The sequence below is a fragment of the Mustelus asterias genome, unplaced genomic scaffold (genome assembly GCF_964213995.1).
Source record: "Mustelus asterias unplaced genomic scaffold, sMusAst1.hap1.1 HAP1_SCAFFOLD_129, whole genome shotgun sequence".
Taxonomy (NCBI): domain Eukaryota; kingdom Metazoa; phylum Chordata; class Chondrichthyes; order Carcharhiniformes; family Triakidae; genus Mustelus; species Mustelus asterias.
This window is the reverse complement of record NW_027590163.1, coordinates 748,636-770,517: the sequence shown is the minus strand read 5'-3', so window position 1 is coordinate 770,517 and position 21,882 is coordinate 748,636. Positions and strand designations below refer to the sequence as shown.

General features: G+C 45.4%; 1 protein-coding gene across 1 annotated transcript; it reads right to left on the bottom strand.

Moving 5' to 3' along the window:
• Window positions 1–11,599: 11,599 nt before the first annotated feature.
• Window positions 11,600–20,603, bottom strand: LOC144484836 (uncharacterized). The gene is made up of 2 exons (XM_078203198.1): window positions 19,777–20,603; window positions 11,600–13,705 (listed from the first exon to the last, which is right to left on the bottom strand). The coding sequence occupies exon 2, from the start codon at window positions 13,353–13,355 to the stop codon at window positions 12,261–12,263; it is 1,095 nt and encodes a 364-aa protein (XP_078059324.1). The 5' UTR covers window positions 13,356–13,705; window positions 19,777–20,603; the 3' UTR covers window positions 11,600–12,260.
• Between the last annotated feature and the right edge of the window lie 1,279 nt (window positions 20,604–21,882).

The following is a 21,882-nucleotide window of genomic DNA, read 5'->3' as shown; positions in this document are numbered from 1 at the left end:
TAAGTAATTAATTTTGGTCATTGTTGTTGTAAAGCATATGCTAAGTTTCTCTGTTTGTGTATGGATGATATTTGTAGGTTGAATGCTTCAAGCTTTGAGGTTTTCTGTCTGTGATTTAAATCAAACAGATTTTTAAAAAAGGAAGTGTGATCAATAAAACTTTTTTTGTTCAGAAGTTATGAACCTGGAGCCATATTTACTGGCCAGAGACAGGATTCCAGGATATTTTACTAAACATCTGGAAATTTTAATCCGGATACAATTCACCCATGTGAGAATGAGAGTTTTAATTTGTAATGGTTCTTTAAAATTTGACACATGTGAAATGATTCTGACCAATCCTGTGCTGGATTGATCTTGGGTTAAACTTCCTGTCAGGTCCAAAGATTTATTCCTGACACAAGTCACACAAAGGAAAGGAAAATTCTGGAATTGGATACTGAAGAAAAGAGTTTAAAAAGAGAGAGTATTAAATAGAAATGATTCCCAGACCACGTGGTCATTCGATTAAAACAAAGGAAGGGTGCTGACGTCCATTTGAGAACTTTTAATCCACCCCATTTCTAACTAAGGGAGTCGATGTACAAAGAAAGCCCAAGAAAGACCCCCCCCCAAGGGGGGTCTGGAAAGCATCATGATGGGGCACCTGTCCATGAGATGATCACAAAGCCCCATAATGCCCAGATACTAATTTTATTGAACCTATAATGTATGTAATCTATCGCCATTCTGATTGGATTGTGTCCAGCCGGGATGGGCTGAGTAACTGGATAAGAATTGATGATATTCTTTGTTGGGTGGAGTTGCACATGGTCAGTCCCTGTGGCTTCTCCCCGCTGGCGTAACTCAATAAACTGTTTGTCAATTGAATCAGGCACAACACACTGGGAAGAGATACAAAGTGCCCTCTCCACTGGAAGCTCATCGGCACAGCCACACTGGGGAGAGGCCGTTCGCCTGCTGGGTGTGTGGGAAGGGATTCACTGATTCATCCACTCTGCAGAGACACCAGCAAGTTCACACTGGTGAGAGTGCATTCACCTGCTGTCAGTGTGGGAAGGGATTTACTCGGATATGAAGCCTGCAGACACACCAGCGAGATCACACAGGGGAGAGACCATACAGCTGCTTTCAATGTGGGAAGGGATTCAGTAAGTCATCCAACCTACAGAAACACCAGCGAGTTCACACAGGAGAGCGGCCATTCAACTGCTCTGCATGTGGGAAAAGATTCACTCAGTTATCGAATCTGCTGAGACACCAGCGAGTTCAGAAGTGAATATGGGGATGAGAGTCTGCTGTTATTGTTTCTGCTCTCAATTACATCCAGGACTGCATTTTGTTCAGTCTCACAGTTGGTCATTGGGGAGGGTCGGAGGGTTTCTTTCTGCTGGACTGGCCGGTCTCACAACTTTGCCTCCAGTGGGCTGATGCTCTTTGAGTCTTGTTGCAAATACCTGATTTCAAATTTCACAAGAATGACAGAGTGACCGGGTGTGAGGAAGTTCAGAGATATTTAGTCAGCATTTATTTTTGAAATGCCCCAAACGCTCATCCAATTTCCTTTGTAATTGTTTATTGTCTCCACTTCCTCCACCCTCGTAGGCAGCGAGTTCCAGGTCATTACCATTCGCTGCATCAAAATAATCCCATCATAATTCCACCTCCCCCAATTGTAAACCTTGCCCTGCCGTATGGCCCTATCCCTCTCCATTGCAATAACGAAAGACACCGAATTGTGGTCACTATCTCCAAAGTGCTCTCCCACAAACAAACCGAACACTTGGTACTGGGTAATGAAACGGGCCAAGTCCAATGTGGCCCCACCTCTTGTCGGCCTATCCACATATTGTGTCAGGAAACCCTCCTGCACACACTGTACAAAAACTGCCCCATCCGAACTATTTGACCTATAAAGGTTCCAATCAATATTTGGAAAGTTAAAGTCACCCATGACAACTACCTTGTGACCTCCACACCTATCCATAATCTGCTTTGCAATTTCTTCCTCCACATCTCTATTACTATTTGGGGGCCTATAGAAAACTCCTAACAACGTGACCGCTCCTTTCCTATTTCTAACTTCAGCCCATATTACCTCAGTAGGCAGATCCCCCTCGAACTGTCTTTCTGCAGCCGTTAAACTATCCTTGATTAATAATGCTACTCCTCCACCTCTTTTACCACCTTCCCTACTCTTACTGAAACATCTATACCCCAGAACTTCCAACAACCATTCCTGTCCCTGTTCTAACCATGTCTCCGTAATGGCCACAACATTGTAGTCCCAAGTACCAATCCACACTCCAAGTTCACCTGCCTTATTCCAGATGCTCCTTGCATTGAAGTAGACACACTTCAACCCACCTTCCTGTCTGCCGGTACACTCCTGCAACCTTGATACCCTCCTCAGTACCTCACAACACTCAACACTGGCTTCTGGACTACAGCTCATTTTCCCATTCCCATTTCAAAGTTTATTTTTAGAAAGGTAAAATTATGAATAACAATAATGACTTTCACTAACTCCATTGAGTGACCACCCCAAGTAGAAATGTGAATCTTCCTCGGGGTCCTGAACCAAAGGCGATTTCCCAAAATCCTGCCCCAGGGGCACTCAGTACCTCCACAACTAGAGTCCAACCTGCAAAGCCCAAGATCACTCACAAATCCCACTGAGCATTCTAACACAGCTCCCAGCTCCAATACAGCTATAAATGTTATACTGTTAGTCAGAGCACAGAACATTGTTCAAAAATTCCTATTTTGCCTATGTAGGTTTATTATTAAAACTTCACCCAAAGACTTGTCTGTAATCCAGAAACTGTTTGTTCCTCAAACAAGTAAACAACCTTGCTGATATTAGAACCTTGATGTGGAGCATTTGATTAACATGTGATTTTACTCTAATGCAGGGGTGTTACATCTATCACCCCTTTTACTAAATCTATTCATTCACTCTGGCATTTTCCCCCTTTTCCTCATTGGCTTAGCCCAAGGTAGCCAACTTCCATTCCCTTTACAATCTCCTTCTCACAACTAATTTTCAGACATAATTGAAATGGTGTAATTGGATATAAAAGCAGTGATAACATATAATTGCTGTATAAATTGCATAGATTCAAAACAATTCTCAACCTGTCCCTTAACCTGCTCCATCTTGTAATAATTCTTATTCAGTATTATTTCTCCCGCGCCTTCATTTGTCCCAGTCCAAAATTCCATTTACTTTAATTTGTTCTTCCAGTCAGTTTCTCTGGAGTCTGTGTCAGTGCCTTGATCATTTCAAAATGATTTCTTACTCTTCAGGTCATATTAACCATTTCATGTCACGCTGTTAGTCAAGCAGCTGAGAAAGTCCCATTTGAATCATAGAATCATTACAGTGCAGAAGGAGGCCATTTGGCCCATCGTGTCTGCACCGACCACAATCCCATCCAGGCTCTATCCCCAAAACCCCATTTATTTACCCTGCTAGTTCGCCTGACGCTCAGAAGCAATTTACTATGGCCAATCAACCTAACCTGCATATCTTTGGAGTGTGGGAGGAAACCGGAGCACCTGGAGGAAACCCACGCAGATACGGCGAGATTGTGCAAACTCCACACAGACAGTGACCCGAGGCCAGAATTGAACCCGGGTCCTTGGCGCTGTGATGAAGCACTGCTAACCATTGTGCCACCGTGCCACACTTCATTCTTCAGCACAGCTGCACTGTGCACTCTCGGATGTTAGTTCATTCACAACTTACAAACCAATTCTGTACTCTCACATCAGTGTTCCAATTCCTTCTTTAATTCTCTGTTGGAGTCTCACATTCATAAGCCATCTTCACACATTTCCCTGCATGTTAAATGTTGTCTCTCATGTTGTTGTTATTAACTAGACATGTACTTTGTCTTGCTTGTTGTTATCTCTCTGTCCTCTCCCACAAATCCTTGTTTTGTATTTGTGAAAGGTTTATCAGGTCTATAGCGATGGTGCTGGGTATTTTACCAATCATCATCCTGAATTCCACTCTCTTTCAAAGGATGCACCATTCAATAATTCTGCTGGAAACTTCAAAAGAAAGTCAAAAGCCGGGGTCAAAGGGGTTTTCCATCTCGACATATTTGCTGATTTCCCCCTGCACAATCCCAATGTCTCAGATGGTGGCCAGATTATAAAATTCACTTCTCTCAAACAGTTCATGGACAAAGAAACAAACAAGGGGTGGCACGGTGGCTCGCACTGCTGCCTCACAGCACCAGGGATCTGGGTTTGATTCCCGGCTCGGGTCACTGTCTGTGTGGAGTTTGCACATTCTCCCCGTCTCTGCGTCGGTTTCCTCCGGGTACTCCGGTTTCCTCCCACAGACTGAAAGACGTGCTGATTAGGAGCATTGTCCCAAACAGGCGCCGGAATGTGGTGACTCGGGGAATTTCACAGTAACGTCGTTGCAGTAAGCATTACTTGTGACACTGATAAATAAACTTTAAATATCTCCAAGAAAAAGGTGCCACCTCATTTACCTCGTCTATACTTCCCCTTTACCAGAATGTTCCGTACCCGAATGTATGCATTCCTTTAAACTACAATTTCCGGAGTTCTGGAGAATCTTTTAAAACATGAAATATACTCATAATAACTTTAAAAAGAAACCAAACATTTCACAGTAACTTCATTGCAGTGTTAATGTAAGTCTAGTTGTGACACTAATAAATAAACTTTAAAAACTTTAACAATATTTGAAGTAAAAGTTTATTCATTCGTCACAGGTAGGCTTACATTCACACTGCAATGAAGTTACTGCGAAAATCCCTTAGTCGCCACACTCCGGCACCTGCTCTGGCACACTGCGGGAGAATTTAGCATGGCCAATGCACCTAACCAGCACGTCTTTTCGACTCTGGGAGGAAACTGGAGCACCCGGAGGAAATCCACGCAGACACAGGGAGAATGTGCAGACTCCACCCAGACAGTGACCCAAGTCGGGAATCGAACCTGTTCCCTGGCACTGTGAGGCAGCAGTGCAAACCATTGTGCCACCGTGCTGCCCCAAATTTGTGTTTGATTCCAGGCATTATCAACTTTGTTCTTTCCCTTAAACAACAGGTGATTTCCATTTTCAATGCTTGAAATAGCAACTCACGTCAGATGTTTATCAATTCCAATATCCTAAGCAGGCTTGGTGGTTTTCTGAAAAGTAAAGTATTTTATTCTCTGCTTTAATTCTCAAAACTGTTGACTTCACTCAGAGCTGGAAAACAACATCACCTGTTTAAAAAAAACACAAACAATCCATCTGGCTCTGGCCAAGATCCCAGTGAGTTAATATGTCCAATCACAGGTTACATTAAAAAACAAAGGCTGTGTGGAGATTTATAAAAATCGACTGTCGGCTGAAAGGGTTAACTTCTCTGTGGAACCGAGAGAGGCGGGGAGTGGGCAGAGGAAACTTGGCAATTGCATCAACTTACATAATTTAAAAAACTTCCCTCATGTTATTTTCTTCAATTTTGTTCAAATTTCATCTCTTTTCTCTATCCATTTTTGAATACCAATTTCAATTTTCAATATTTGTTACTTAATCAAAGTTGAAAGAAATACTTTGTGAAATGTGTTGTTAACCGAATCTCAACAATTTAAACTCAGATGTTTTGGAAAGTTGGAACTGGTTTGCTGCCAAACTGCAGCCTTATCTTTGTGTTTTGGGAGCAAATTGGCCTTCACAATTCAAACCCAAATACATTCCTTTCACATTTTAGTACATTCTGAATTTATTTCAAACAGAAACACACGGCAGTGCAATTTAAATTAATTTTTATTCCCTTTCCAAACTAATTCTTCGAATCTATGATGCTTTCAAACAGCACCCTGCTTCAACAATTATGACTCAAATGTACAGTATTCCTTCAACTGGGCAAACCAACTTGGAGTAAGCGTTGTGGATCATGACGGTGCAGAAGTCATGGCTAACCTCACACACCTGCATTCCCTTATCACACAGGAGAGGCAGAGGAGAGGGAGGAGTGCTTTCAGTGATTCTTTTTTTTGGAGAAAACAACGACATCTTCTCACCGGTGACTGATTTGTGTCTCAGGTTGTTTGATGTTAGCTAAACACGGGGAGTGGTCTGTCTCAGGGAGGTGTCTCTTTGTGGCTGAGTTAACTTCCTCAAAATCCCCATTGCATTTTCTAACTCTTCACTTGATCTGATATTTTCTGACTGTAAATCAATATCTTGTTCCAGAGTTTGGCCGAACAGCAGTAGATTTTTCTGAGCTCCACTCACCCTATCATCTGCCCCCTGTTTCCAATGTAACTGATTGTCCAGGTCAGACGTGCTCTCCTGCCAGCAATCAGCTCCATTCTGCAGCTTATCCACCAGTTCCCTCAACTCTTTATATTTTGTACTCAGCTGTGAGGCAACAGGTTTCCAATGTAACTGGAAATTAATTTATTCTGGACTTTTTCCAACTCGCTATTTCCTTTCTGAATCTCTTTAGAAAACCTATCAAGGACCCGCTCGTAATCTCCATCACATTCTTCTCCACCTCCCAGGGTATCTTTTGCTCCTGATGCCCTTGACTCCGTTGTCAAACTGTCAGTCACATTGTAGCAGATGCCAAAGCCATTGCTGTATTTGCTTTTTTGAGGCAGCAGTGCTAACCACTGTGCCACTGGGTGGAATGCTGGCCCAGTGGAGAGAAACATAGAAACTAGAAGCAGGAGTAGGCCATTCAGCCCTTTGAGCCTGCTCCACCATTCATCTTGATCATGGCTGATCATTGAATTCAATTTCCTGATTCCCACTTTCCTTCCATATCCCTTGATTTCTTTAGCCCCAAGAGCTATATTTCATATCTTCTTGAAATCAGATAATGTTTTGGCCTCAACTATAGGGTGGCATGGTGGCACAGTGGTCAGCGCAGCTGCCTCACAGCGCCAGGGACCCATTTAATTCCAGCCTTGGGTGAGTGTCCATGTGGACTTTCCATGTTCTCCCCATGTTTGCGTGGGTTTCCTCCGGGTGCTCCGGTTTCCTCCAACAGACCAAAGATGTGCGGGTTAGGTGGATTTGCAATGCTAATTTCCCTCTTAGTGTCCCAAGATGTGCAGATTAGATAGGTTAGCCATGGTAAATGTGTAAGTTACAGGGAGAGAGGGCCTGGGTAAGGTGCTCTGTTAGAGACTCGGTGCAGACTTGATGGGCCGAATGGTCCCTTCTGCACTGGAGGGATTCTATGATTCAATGAACACAGGAATGGTCAGAATTATTTCACATGTCCCAAATTTTAAATAACCATTACAATTAAAACTCTCTCATTCTCACATGTGTGAGTTTGAATCCGGATTAAAATTCCCACAAGTTTAGCACAGTATCCTGGAATCATGTCTCTGGCCAGTGAATGTGGTTCTAGGTTCACAACTTTTGTGAAAAAAAGCTTCATTAATTACACGTCCTTTATTTAAATCTGTTTGATTTAAATCACAGACAGAAAACCTCAAAGCTTGAAGCATTCAACCCACAAATATCATCCACACAAACAGAGAAACTTAGCATGTGCTTTACAACAATAACTGAAATTAATTCCTTAAGCGTTCTTGTGGTTCTGTTTCTAAACTTCCAGAAATGCCTTTAATTAAAGACTCAAGAGAAGGTTAATTCTCCAGAAAGATAAACCTTAACAAATGTAGCCCAAAACAATGATAAAACACATCGACAAACATCCACATAAAACAAACAAAACACACAGATTCTCACAGCTCGTAAATTTCAAATGAATCCTCAGCATTCTCTCTCGCAGTGATAGCTTCTTAAAGCGACAGAGCACAACAAACGTTTCACAATATACATTAATGATTTGGAAGATGGAACTGAAGGCACTGTTGCTAAGTTTGCAGATGATACAAAGATATGTAGAGGGACAGGTAGTATTGAAGGAGCAGGGGGGCTGCAGAAGGACTTTGATGGGCCAGGAGAGTGGGCAAAGAAGTGGCAGATGGAGTACAATGTGGAAAAGTGTGAGATTATGCACTTGGGTAGGAGGAATGGAGGCATAGACTATTTCCTAAATGGGGAAATGCTTTGGAAATCAGAAGCACAAAGGGACTTGGGAGTCATTGATCAAGATTCTCTTAAGGCTAATGTGCAGGTTTAGTTGGCAGTTAGGAAGGCAAATGCAATGTTATCATTCATGTCAAGAGGGCTAGAATACAACAGCAGGGATGTACTCCTGAGACAGTATGAGGCTCTGGTCAGACACATTTGGAGTATTCGGAGCAGTTTTGGGCCGCACATCTAAGGAAGGATATTCTGGTCTTAGAAAGGGTCCGGAGAAGGTTCACAAGAATGATCCCTGGAATGAAGAGCTGGTCGTATGAGGAACGGTTGAGGGCTCTGGGCCTGTACTCATTGGAGTTTAGAAGGATGAGGGGGTACCTTATTAAAACTTACAGGATACTGCGAGGCCTGGATAGAGTGGACGTGGAGAGGATGTTTCCACTGGTAGGAAAAACTAGAACCAGAGGGTACAACCTCAGGCTAAAGGGATGATCCTTTAAAACAGAGATGAGGAGGAATTTCTTCAGCCAGAGAGTGGTGAATCTGTGGAACTCTTTGCCGCAGAAGGCTGTGGAGGTCAGTTCATTGAGTGTCTGTAAGACAGAGATAGATAGGTTCTTGATTATTAAGGGGATTATTCAGGGGTTATGGGGAAAAGGTAGGAGAATGGGGATGAGAAAAATATCAGCCATGATTGAATAGCGGAGAAGACTCGATGGGTCTGGTGGCCTATTTCTGCTCCTATGTCTTATGGTCTAAGCTCACAACTCCTTGATTAAAATAAGACACAAGATCCTTCATTCCCCTTCATTGTAACTTAACCTTTTTTTAGCCAACTTCCAAGGCCTGATTTTATAGGAAACATCTAGTCTTTGTTGATTTAAAATCCCAAACATGTTGCCAGCTGCAAAATCTTTGTTCTTTATCTGGGGTTGAGGTGACAACAATATAAAATTCTCACAGTTCTTCCAAATTCCTCCAGGCTCCGCTTAAAATTTCCACATTTAACTGGTTCCCATAGATCCTCAATCAAAAACTAAAATAGACACATGAGTTTCCAGGTGATTTACAAAGAAATGAACTGTCTGCTGAAAGGGTTAACTTTTCTACAGAACCTAAAGGGGTCGGGAGTGAGCAGAAAAAACTTGGCACACAATTACTTCACTTTACATGTGATGGGGGTTTTTCTCGGAGGCGAAGTATTGAGCTGAACCCAGTTAATACAAAGATTTGCAAAAGACAGTATACTGGTTAAAGACATTCTTTATTGACCAACACGCGCTGGGAGAAAGGCAGCTGGGCAGTCCAACTCCTTTCTAAAGTTACAATACATTGGCCGTGTAGTTATACTATTTTGAAAGTTCATTTCACCCACCCACTCTGTCATCCTAACTGGATGCTCCAATCATGTTCGTGCACAATATTTACCTTGGCCAATAACATCCGATCTTCTGGAAGAATGGGAATTCATTGGTCTGCAGAATCTGGAAGTTCCTGCCCACTGTTACTTTGCAACTTTCACTTACGTAGGTCCATAGGGTTCAAAGGTTGCTTTCTAACTGACTCTCAGCAACTTCTATTACAAAGGTTATAGGGTTCAAAAGTTCCTTTCCACTGTCTGCTGAGCCATCCCTTATAACTCATACTGATAAAAACTGTGCTCTGTGGCTTCACTGTTCACTGTTCTGACAGAACGTGGACTGTCTCACTCAGCTTTTATCCCATTATGCTTTAGGGCAGTCTGCAGTTTGGCCAAGGTATACATTTCAGTACAAAAAGTACATATTTAAATCTGAAATACATGTTTAAATTCTCTACCAGTGGTTATATGTGTCTCTATGCAGACAGTACCTTTGTATAATATAAATAAGGCACATTGTGATCCTTATTCTACGTTAGTCTAAGTCAGTCCACCCTGTTTCAATAGCCTTTATTAGTTTTTAATCTCAAGGTATTCTGAACCCCTCTAACAAAATAACTTTAAAAAACTTAAAGTTTATAATTAGTCTCAAGTAAGCTTACATTAACACTGCAATGAAGTTACTGTGAAAAATCCCCTCTCTAACAACAAAAGAAACTTGATTTTAAACTTCATCTATTAATTTTTTTGTTATATTCTCAACCTATTTTAATTTGATCAGTTTTTGTTAGGGATGGGTAATTTCTGTTCTTTATAAACTGGTTCACTCATTTTGTTAATCCAACATGGGCTCGGAGAATCAGAACCCAGACTTTATCATCCATATCCTTTTTCTCCTTTTGCCACCACTTTCTCTCTGTTTTGCGGGAGGATCGTGGGGATTCCAATCAGACCGAATCATTTATTATAAAGGTAAAACAAAAACAGAAAATGCTGGAAAATCCCAGCAGATCTGACAGCATCTGGAGGGAGAGAATAGAGCCAACGTTTGAAGTCTGGATGACCCTTCATGAGAGCTCCTATGAAGTGTCATCCAGTCTCAAAATGTTGGCTCTATTCTCAAATCATTTTATCGATAAGTTCCTTGTTCTTAGTTTCCAAAAGACAGGTAAGAAATCTGTCCAGTCCCTACTCGAGCTCTGAATTTTTCACTGGCCATGCTTGGGTCAGATTATAACCATTAGAATCCACTCTTAGACGTCCACTTTTCAGTCCAGTGCTACTTGGAGTATACCGTCACTTCACCGACTACCGGGTCACAAGTCCCTCACAGTTCTTATCACAAATCTATGATGAAATAATTTAAACATGCCTGAGAACGCTTCTTAACTTCTTGGTCAGCTACCTACCCCCGTCTGTTGATTAGTCAGCCCCCTTTTTTACAGATTCCAGGTTTCTCAGCCGCTGAACACCAGCCGGTCCTGCAATAATCTCATAGAATCTCTACAGTGCAGAAGGAGGCCATTCAGCCCATCAAGTCTGCACCAACCACAATCCCACCGACCCTATCCCCATAACCCCATGCATTTACCCTCGCAAGACCCCCTGACACAAAGGGGCAATTTAGCATGGCCAATCCACCTAACCCGTACTTCTTTGTACTGTGGAAGAAAACTGGAGCACCTGGAGGAAACCTACACAGACACGGGGAGAATGTGCAAACTCTACACAGACAGTGACCCAAGCTGGGAATAAAACCAGGGTTCCTGGCGCTGTGAGGCAGCAATGCTAACCACTGTACCAACGTGCCACCCCAGTTTAATTTTAGCTCATTCTGAGTAAATATTCTCACCAGGTCCTCTGTCGGGGCCCTGCTAAGCAGCTTTAATGGTTCGTGATTGCAGAAACTGAGCAGTCACAGGAATGTGGTCAAGATAGTCCAGTCACATAATGCCTCACATTGAATCTGCAGTCCTTCAATTATAACAGAATATGTGGCTGTATGTAGCTGCCTCGGCCATGGTCAACCCCAACACTGCCTTCCTGAACTGTTACAATGCCTGAGGTGTAAGTATACCCACAGTGCTGTTAGGGAGGGATTTCCAGCTACACATTCCAGACTTTCACTGGACTGTAGGTGGATACCAGATTGATATATTCCATTCAACCACACCCAAGGTGAGTTATTCCAATTCCTTTATTGTCCAGGACAATATATTCACAATATCTTTAAAACAGAAATTAAACATTCCCATTTGATTTCAGGTATTAACATATTCTGTTAGTTTGTTCTTTATTGTCGATATCAGGCTGGGGTTGTTCCCCTTGGAGCAAAGGAGGTTGAGGGGAGATTTGATAGAGGTGGACAAGATTCTGACAGGTTTAGACAAGGTGGACAAAGAAAAGCTGTTCCCATTAGCTGAAGGGACAAGGATGAGGGGGACACAGATTTATGGTTTTGGATCAGAGATGCAGGAAGGGATGTGAGGAAAAATATTTTGATGCAGCGAATGGTAATGACCTGGAACTTGCTGCCTACGAGGGAGGAGGAAGTGGAGACAATAAACAATTACAATGGAAATTGGATGGGCATCTGGGGGGTTTCAAACAGAAATAGTGACTCTTAACTTCCTAACACCCTGTCACTCTGTGATCCTTGTGAAATTCGAAACCAGGTATTCGCAACAAGACTCAAAGAGCATCAGCCCACTGGAGGCAAAGTCATGAGACCCGCCAGTCCAGCAGAAAGAAACCCTCCGACCCTCCCCATTGACCAACTGTGAGAATGAACAAAATGCAGTCCTGGATGTAATTGAGAGCAGAAACAATAACAGCAGAATCCAACCCCTGCAATCACTCATGAACTTGTTGGTGTCTCAGCAGGTGGGATGAAAGACTGAATCTCTTCTCACACACAGAGCAGCTGAACGGCCTCTCCCCAGTGTGAACCTGCTGGTGTGTCTGCAGGCAGGATGACCGAGTGAATCCCTTCCCACATTGAGAGCAGGTAAATGGCCTCTCCCCAGTGTGAACTCGCTGATGTGTCAGCAGGCTGGATGAATCACTGAATCCCTTCCCACACTGACAGCAGGTGAACGGCCTCTCCCCAGTGTGAACTCGCTGGTGTATCCGCAGGCTGGTTAATCGAGTGAATCCCTTCCCACACTGAGAGCAGGTGAACGGCCTCTCCCCAGTGTGAACTCGCTGGTGTGTCCACAGGCTGGATGACTGAGTGAATCCCTCCCCACACTGAGAGCAGGTGAATGGCCTCTCCCCAGTGTGAACTCGCTGGTGTATCTGCAGCTGGGATGACCGAATGAATCCCTCCCCACATTGAGAGCAGGTGAATGGCCTCTCCCCAGTGTGAACTCGCTGGTGTGTCTGCAGGTGGGATGACTGAGTGAATCCCTTCCCACACTGAGAGCAGGTGAACGGTCTCTCCCCTGTGTGAACTCGCTGGTGTCTCCGCAGGTGGGATGACAGAGTGAATCCCTTCCCACACTGAGAGCAGGTGAATGGTCTCTCCCCAGTGTGAACTCGCTTGTGTGCCCGCAGGCTGGATGACAGAGTGAATCCCTTCCCACACTGAGAGCAGCTGAATGGCCTCTCCCCTGTGTGAACTGGCTGGTGTCTCCGCAGGTTGGATGAACAAGTGAATCCCTTCCCACACTGAGCACAGGTGAACAGTCTCTCCCCAGTGTGAACTCGCTGGTGTTTGCGCAGGCTGGATAAATGACTGAATCCCTCCCCACACTGAGAACACGTGAATGGCCTCTCCCCAGTGTGAACTCGCTGGTGTGACTGCAGGCTGAATGACTGAGTGAATCCTTCCCCACACTGAGAGCAGGTGAATGGTCTCTCCCCAGTGTGGCTGCGCCGATGAGCTTCCAGCTCTGATGGGACTCTGTACCTCTTCCCACAGTCCCCACATTTCCATGGTTTCTCCATGGTGCAGGTGTCCTTGCCTCTGTCTTGGGTGGACAATCAGTTGAAGCCTCGTCCACACACAGAACACGGGTAGTCTCTCCCTGCTGTGAATGATATGATATTTATTCAGGCTGTGTAACTGGTTAAAGCTCTTCAGTCAGTGCACTGGAACACTCTCACTCGGGTGTGACAGTGTGTTGGTGCTTTTCCAGTCACACTGATGTTTGAAATCTTTTCAATTCAACAGATCCGGACAATCATTTCTCCTTCTGGATTCAAAGGCCGATGATATTCAGCTCCCAAGGAATATGACCCTGTCAGATCTAGATGTGACGTTTGAGATTTCAGTCTGTGATTCCTCTTCCAATATCCTGTAAAATGAGTTTACGAAAGTCATCAGTGTCAGTACAGGATAGAAATTCAGAACAGACAATTCTAGTTTCTATCGAACATTCTTTCCTCTCTCATTCCCCAAAAAGCTGTAAATCTCCATCCCACACACTCTCCCTCCATTCTCACTCTGTTGTATCTAATATTCACCCTCCCAATTCTCCTGAAGGTGCTGATTGAGGCTGATTGACAGATCCATGCTCACTGCTTCCTGTCCTGGACACAGAGACCATAACAAATAGGAGCTGCAGTCGGCCATTTGGCCCATCGAGCCTTTTAAACTATTCAATGAGATAATTCGTTCATCTACCTCAGCATCATTCTCCCCACACTAAACCCATATCCCTTGATATCTTCAATATTTAGAAACCAATCAATCTCTCTCTTGAAAATAGTTGATGACTGAGGCTTCACTGTCCTCGGGATTCTTTCCTATTTCATTCCCAAAAAGTTGTAAATCTCCATCCATATCTATGGATTCTATTTCAAAATGAAAGTGGATGGGCACTTGAAGGAAATAAACTTTCAGGAGAATGGGGATATTGAGTGGGAATGGGACTGGAATGTTATACAGAGAGTCAGCATGGACTCGAGTTACCAAATGGATTCCTTCTGTGCTGTAATGACTTTATGACTGGAAATGTATAACGTTGCTACAGCATTATATTATAATGCAAGAAATAATAATAAATGTATTTTATTACAGAAACATAAATAATATATCTAATCTGGGTACCATATAACACCAGACATATCTCTGTCCTATATTAATGTACTGTCCCCTTAAATGTCAGCCATCTCCTGGGGAAAGCTGCCCTTTAATTATGAACATTAGGAAAAAGACCATCCTTTTCGACAGACAAATAAATGTGTCAAGCTGAGGGAGCAAAGGATGTTTACCAGGCTGATTCAGGGAATCGCAGGACTGATGTAGGAGGAGAGACTGACTAGGTTAGGATTGTTTTCATTGGAGTTCAGATGAATGAGGGGGGATCTCAATGAGACTTATAAAATTCTAACAGGTCTAGACACGATAGATACAGGGAGGATGTTCCCGATGGGAGTCCAGAACCGGGGGTTACAGTCTGAGGATTCAGGGTAGACCATTTAGGACGGAGGTGAGGAGACATTTCTTCACCCAAAGAATAGTGACCCTGTCGAATTTAGTACCGCAGGAAGTAGTTGATGCCAAAACATTGAATGTATTCAAGAGGCGGCTGGATAAAGCACTTGGGGCGAATGGGATCAAAGGTTAAGGGAAAAAGCAGGATTAGGCTATTGAGTTGGGTTGTGTGGTGTCATGGTCACTGTTCTCCTGAAACCGCACCAACCTCCTCAAAAGACAAACACGGGACATGGTGGACAGAGTACCCTTCGTCGTCCAGTACTTCCCTGGAGCGGAGAAGCTACGGCATCTCCTCTGGAGCCTTCAACATGTCATTGATGAAGACGAACATCTCGCCAAGGCCATCCCCACACCCCCACTTCTTGCCTTCAAACAACCGCACAACCTCAAACAGACCATTGTCCCGCAGCAAACTACCGAGCCTTCAGGAGAACAGTGACCACGACACCACACAACCCTGCCACAGCAACCTCTGCAAGACGTGCCGGATCATCGACACAGATGCCATCATCTCATGTGAGAACACCATCGACCAGGTACACGGTACCTACTCTTGCAACTCGGCCAACGTTGTCTACCTGATACGCTGCAGGAAAGGATGTCCCGAGGCATGGTACATTGGGGAAACCATGCAGACGCTACGACAACGGATGAATGAACACCGCTCAACAATCACCAGGCAAGACTGTTCTCTTCCTGTGGGGGAGCACTTCAGCAGTCACGGGCATTCAGCCTTGGATCTTCAGGTAAGCGTTCTCCAAGGCGGCCTTCACTACACACGACAGCGCAGAGTCGCTGAGCAGAAACTGATAGCCAAGTTCCGCACACATGAGGACGGCCTAAACCGGGATGTTGGATTTATGTCACATTATCAGTAACCCCCACAGCTTGCCTCCTGGACTTGCAGAATTTCACGAGCTGTTCTGTCTGGAGACAATACACATCTCTTTAACCTGTGTTTAATGTTCCCTCCACCCACATTGTCTGTACATTTAAGACCTGGCTGGCTGTAGGATTCGCATTCTAATCAATATTCTGCAACTTGATTCTGTCTGTTTGCACTGTTTGAGAGCACATTTCCACTCCATCTGACGAAGGAGCAGTGCTCCGAAAGCTTATGGTATTTGCTACCAAATAAACCTGGTGGACTTTAACCTGGTGTTGTGAGACTTCTTACTGTGTTTACCCCAGTCCAACGCCGGCATCTCCACACAATGTCAGTTGTCACAGCCCTCCATTCAGAAATGTACCTTTGCACTTCCAACCTCTGTTTTCTTCTGACTAAATATCTCTAAACTTCCTAACACCCTGTCATTCTGTGATCCTTGTGACATTTGAAACCAGGTATTCGCAAAAAGACTCAAAGAGCATCAGCCCACTGGAGGCAGAGACCAGCCAGTCCAGCACAAAGAAACCCTCTGACCCTCCCCACTGACCAACTGTGAGAATGAACAAAATGCAAGCCTGGATGCAACTGAGAGCAGAAACAAGAACAGCAGAATCCAATCCCTGGAATCACTCGTGAACTTGCTGGTGTCTCAGCAGCCGGGATGAAACTCTGAATCCCTTCCCACACTGAGAGCAGGTGAACGGCCTCTCCCCAGTGTGAACTCGCTGGTGTGTCTGCAGGTCGGATGACTGAGTGAATCCCTTCCCACACTGAGAGCAGGTGAATGGTCTCTCCCCAGTGTGAACTCGCTGGTGTGTCTGCAGGCTGGATGACCGAGTGAATCCCTTCCCACATTGAGAGCAGGTGAATGGTCTCTCCCCAGCGTGAACTCGCTGGTGTATCCGTAAGCTGGGGAACTGATTAAATCCCTTCTCACACTGAGAGCAGATGAACAGCTTCTCCCCAGTGTGGCTGCGCCGATGAGCTTCCAGCTTATATGGGGCTCTGTATCTCTTCCCACAGTCCACACATTTCCATGGTTTCTCCATGGTGCTGGTGTCCTTACCTCTCTCTTGAGTGAACAATTTGTTGAAACTTTGTCCACACACAGAACAAGATTACCGTCTCCACCCGCTGTGAATGGTGTGATATTTACTCAGGCTGTGTAACTGGTTAAAGCTCTTTAGTCAGTGCATTGGAACACCCTCACCAAGTGTGGCAGTGTGTTGATGCTTTTTCACTCACACTGACATTTCAAATCTTTTCAAATCGACAGACTGGACAATCATTTCTCCTTCTGGATTCAAAGTCCGATGATATTGAGGTCCCAAGGAATATGATTCTGTCACGTTCAGACGTGACGTTTGAGATTTCAGTCTGTGATTCCTCTTTCAATATCCTGGAAAATGAGTTTCCAAAAGTCATCAGTGTCAGTACAGGATAGAAATTCAGAACAGACAATTTCTATGGAACATTCTTTCCTCTCTCATTCCCCAAAAGCTGGAAATCTCCATCCCACACACTCTCTCCCCATTCTCAGCAGGTCTGGCAGCATCTGCATGGAGAGAAAAGAACTGATGTTTCAGAGCTTTGACAAAGGGTCATCGAGACAAGAAACATCAGCTCTTTTCTCTCCTTACAGATGCTGCCAGACCTGCTGAGATTTTCCAGCATTTTCTCTCTTGGTTTCAGATTCCAGCATCCGCAGTAATTTGCTTTTATAAGGCTGCAGATACCTCCTCCCAAGTAACATGCGTGTGGCCAAGACATCACCACTTGTTTCCCTTATTTCTTTAGTACCCATGGTGCTCTCCGCAGTAAACACAGAGGAGAAGTATTCATTAAAAATCTCACCCATCTCCTGTGGCTCCACACACAGATGGCCAGACTGATTTTTAAGGGGATCTATTCTCTCTCTAGTCACCCTTTTACTCTTAATACAGTCTCAGCTCATCCCAAGATGAGCTTCCAGCCACATGTCCACATCATCAAGAAGTATTAATAGTAATTAATTAATAATAATGAATAATAAAGTACAGTGTAGGAGAAGGCCATTTAGCCCATCGAGCCTGCACCGGCAACAATCCCATCCAGGCCCTATCCACATATTTACCTGTTAATCCCCCTGATACCAAGTGGCAATTTATCATGGCCAATCCGTCTAACCGGCACAGCTTTGGACTGTGGAAGGAAACCGGAACACCCGGAGGAAACCCACACAGACACGGGGAGAATGTAGAAACTCTGCACAGACAGCGACCCGAGGCTGGAATTGAACCCGGGTCCCTGGCGCTGTTAGGCAGCTGCACTAACCACTGCGCCACCGGGCCACATGTCAGTGACATCGCCCAACTCCAGCCCAGTGTCAGCTCATCTGGAACCCTCACCCATTCCATTGTGACGTCACACTCTCACCCATTCCATTGTGACGTCACACCCTCACCCATTCCATTGTGACATCACACCCTCACCCATTCCATTGTGACATAGAACATAGAAAGCCACAGCACAAACAGGCCCTTCGGCCCACAAGTTGCGCCGATCACATCCCCACCTCTAGGCCTATCTATAGCCCTCAATCCCATTAAATCCCATGTACTCATCCAGAAGTCTCTTAAAAGACCCCAACGAGTTTGCCTCCACCACCACCGACGTCAGCCGATTCCACTCACCCACCACCCTCTGAGTGAAAAACTTACCCCTGACATCTCCTCTGTATCTACCCCCCAGCACCTTAAACCTGTGTCCTCTCGTAGCAACCATTTCAGCCCTTGGAAATAGCCTCTGAGAGTCTACCCTATCCAGACCTCTCAACATCTTGTAAACCTCTATCAGGTCACCTCTCATCCTTCGTCTCTCCAGGGAGAAGAGACCAAGCTCCCTCAACCTATCCTCATAAGACATGCCCCCCAATCCAGGCAACATCCTTGTAAATCTCCCCTGCACCCTTTCAATGGCTTCAACATCTTTCCTGTAATTAGGGGACCAGAACTGCGCGCAGTACTCCAAGTGGGGTCTAACCAGGGTCCTATAAAGCTGCAGCATTATCTCCCGACTCCTAAACTCAATCCCTCGATTAATGAAGGCCAGTACGCCGTACGCCTTCTTGACCGCATCCTCCACCTGCGAGGCCGATTTAAGAGTCCTATGGACCCGGACCCCAAGGTCCTTCTGATCCTCTACACTGCTAAGAATGGTACCCTTCATATTATACTGCTGCTTCATCCCATTGGATCTGCCAAAATGGATCACCACACACTTATCCGGGTTGAAGTCCATCTGCCATTTCTCCGCCCAGTCTTGCATTCTATCTATGTCTCGCTGCAACTTCTGACATCCCTCCAAACTATCCACAACACCACCTACCTTGGTGTCGTCAGCAAACTTACCAACCCATCCCTCCACTTCCTCATCCAGGTCATTTATGAAAATGACAAACAGCAAGGGTCCCAGAACAGATCCCTGGGGCACTCCACTGGTCACTGACCTCCATGCAGAGAAAGACCCCTCCACAGCCACTCTCTGCCTTCTGCAGGCAAGCCAGTTCTGGATCCACAAGGCAACAGCCCCTTGGATCCCATGCCCTCTCACTTTCTCAAGAAGTCTTGCATGGGGGACCTTATCGAACGCCTTGCTGAAGTCCATATAGACCACATCCACCGCTCTTCCTTCGTCAATGTGTTTGGTCACATTTTCAAAGAACTCAACCAGGCTCGTAAGGCACGACCTGCCCTTGACAAAGCCGTGCTGACTACTTTTGATCATACTAAACTTCTCTCGATGATCATAAATCCTGTCTCTCAGGATCCTCTCCATCAACTTACCAACCACTGAGGTTAGACTCACCGGTCGGTAATTTCCCGGGCTGTCCCTGTTCCCTTTCTTGAATATAGGGACCACATCTGCAATCCTCCAATCCTCCGGAACCTCTCCCGTCTCCATCGACGATGCAAAGATCATCGCCAAAGGCTCCGCAATCTCCTCCCTCGTCTCCCACAGTAACCTGGGGTACATCCCATCCGGTCCCGGCGACTTACCAACCTTGATGCCGTTCAATAGTTCCAACACATCCTCTTTCTTTATGTCCACATGCTCGATCCTTTCTGTCCACCGCAAACCAGCAGTACAACCACCCAGATCCCTTTCCACCGTGAATACCGAGGTAAAGTATTCATTAAGCAGCTCCGCCATTTCTAACGGTTCCACACAAACTTTTCCCCCTTCACCTTTTAAGGGTCCTATGCCTTCACATCTCATCCTTTTACTCTTGACATATTTGTAGAAAGCCTTGGGATTCTCCTTAATCTTACCCGCCAAGGCCTTCTCATGGCCCCTTCTCGCTCTCCTAATTTCCTTCTTAAGCTCCTTCCTACATCCCGTATACTCTTCTAAATCCTTAACACCTCCTAGCTCTCTGAACCTTCTGTACGCCTCTCTTTTCTTATTCACCAGGTTCATCACAACCTTCGTGCACCACGGTTCCCGTACCCTACCAACACCCCCCTGTCTCATCGGAACGTTGTCATGCAGAGCTCCAGACAAACATTCCTTGAAAATCCTCCACTTTCCTTCGGTACTTTTCCCCAAGAATGCCTCCTTCCAATTTACCCGTCTAATTTCCTCCCTGATGACACTGTATTTCCCTTTACTCCAGAGAAACACTTTCCTAGCCTGCCTGATCCTATCTCTTTCCATTGTGACGTCACACTCTCACCCATTCCATTGTGACCTCACACTCTCACCCATTCCATTGTGACGTCAGGGCTTCACTCTCCGATCACAATCCCTGCCGGCCTCCCACATGCAGCCTCAATGGCGGCAGTCAGCCCGGGTCTAACACTACAAGCTGCCGCTCCATTGGGTACAAAGGGGGGGACCGGGAAGTTCATTTCCGGGGTTTGGGTTTGAACAACATGTTTACAAGGTCTCTCCACCCACCCGCCACATTTATCATTCCCCGCACGCCGCCCTCTACCTCGTATTGATCTCGCTTCCAAATTAAAACCATCCGTCCGTCCGTCGCCATTACCCGCACTGCGCATGCTTCAGGTCCCGCCCCTCATCCACTCCGATTGGTTGGAGGACCAGCCGCTCACGCTCGGTCCTCCAGTCCCGTTCCCTCTTCCTATTGGTCCGGAGCTGCCGTCAATCAGTCCCCGGGCATTGTGATGTGGAGCATGCGCAGTGTCATTGCTGTCCTTGGCGCTTGTTTGTCCCGGAGAAGCGGAGTCAGCGTTAGGCGGTGGCTGGGAGGATTTGGAAACACTTTGTGGATCCGCAAACCCTTCAGAATCATTGTCAGCTCCCTGGTTTGCAGCTGCGGGGCTTCTCCCTCCCTCCCTCCCGGGAACAGGCCCAGGTTAACGGCCCCACCCTGGCTCAGCCACTGGAGGATGGTTCACATCAGAGGATGGGGGAGGGGGACAATAAATAAGAGGTTACAGTTTGGCCTCAAATCAATGAGGACTCTGATCTCTGGGAAGGAAGGAAACCCTGGGAGGTGGGCGGGGAGGATTCACAAACACCCTCTGGAGGCCCCAACACCCCCAATAAGAGCCATTGGTTTTATTGTCAGTCTGCAGACAGGAGCTGGAGAACTGAACACAGACAGAGGAGAGGGAGGGAGAAAACTGGGAGTGGAGGAAAGAAATGGTACAGATGGTGAGATGGGTTTAAGCCCAGGGAGGAGGGAGAGTGTGTGGGATGGGGATTTACAGATTTTGGGGAACAAGAGAGGAAAAAATGTTCCGGAGAAACTAGAATTGTCTGTTCAGGATTTCTATTCCGGACTGACAGTGATGACTTTTCCAAATTTTTTTTTACACGATATTGGAAGTGGAGGATTGGCAGACAGAAAACTCAAACCGAACATCATGACTGGCAAAGTCATTTTGTTCATTAGGAGCTGAATATCATCGGTCTTTGAATGCGGGAGGAGAAATGTTTGACTCTTCTGTCTGTCAGTAAAGACTTTAAACATCAGTGTGACCGGAAAAGCATTGGAACAAACACACACCCGATTGAGAGTGTTCCAGTGAACTGGCTGTGGAAAGAGCTTTAACTCGTCCACAGCCTGAAAAAACATCACACAGTTCACAGCAGGGTGAATCTACATGTATGTTGTGTGTGTGGACGAGGTTTCA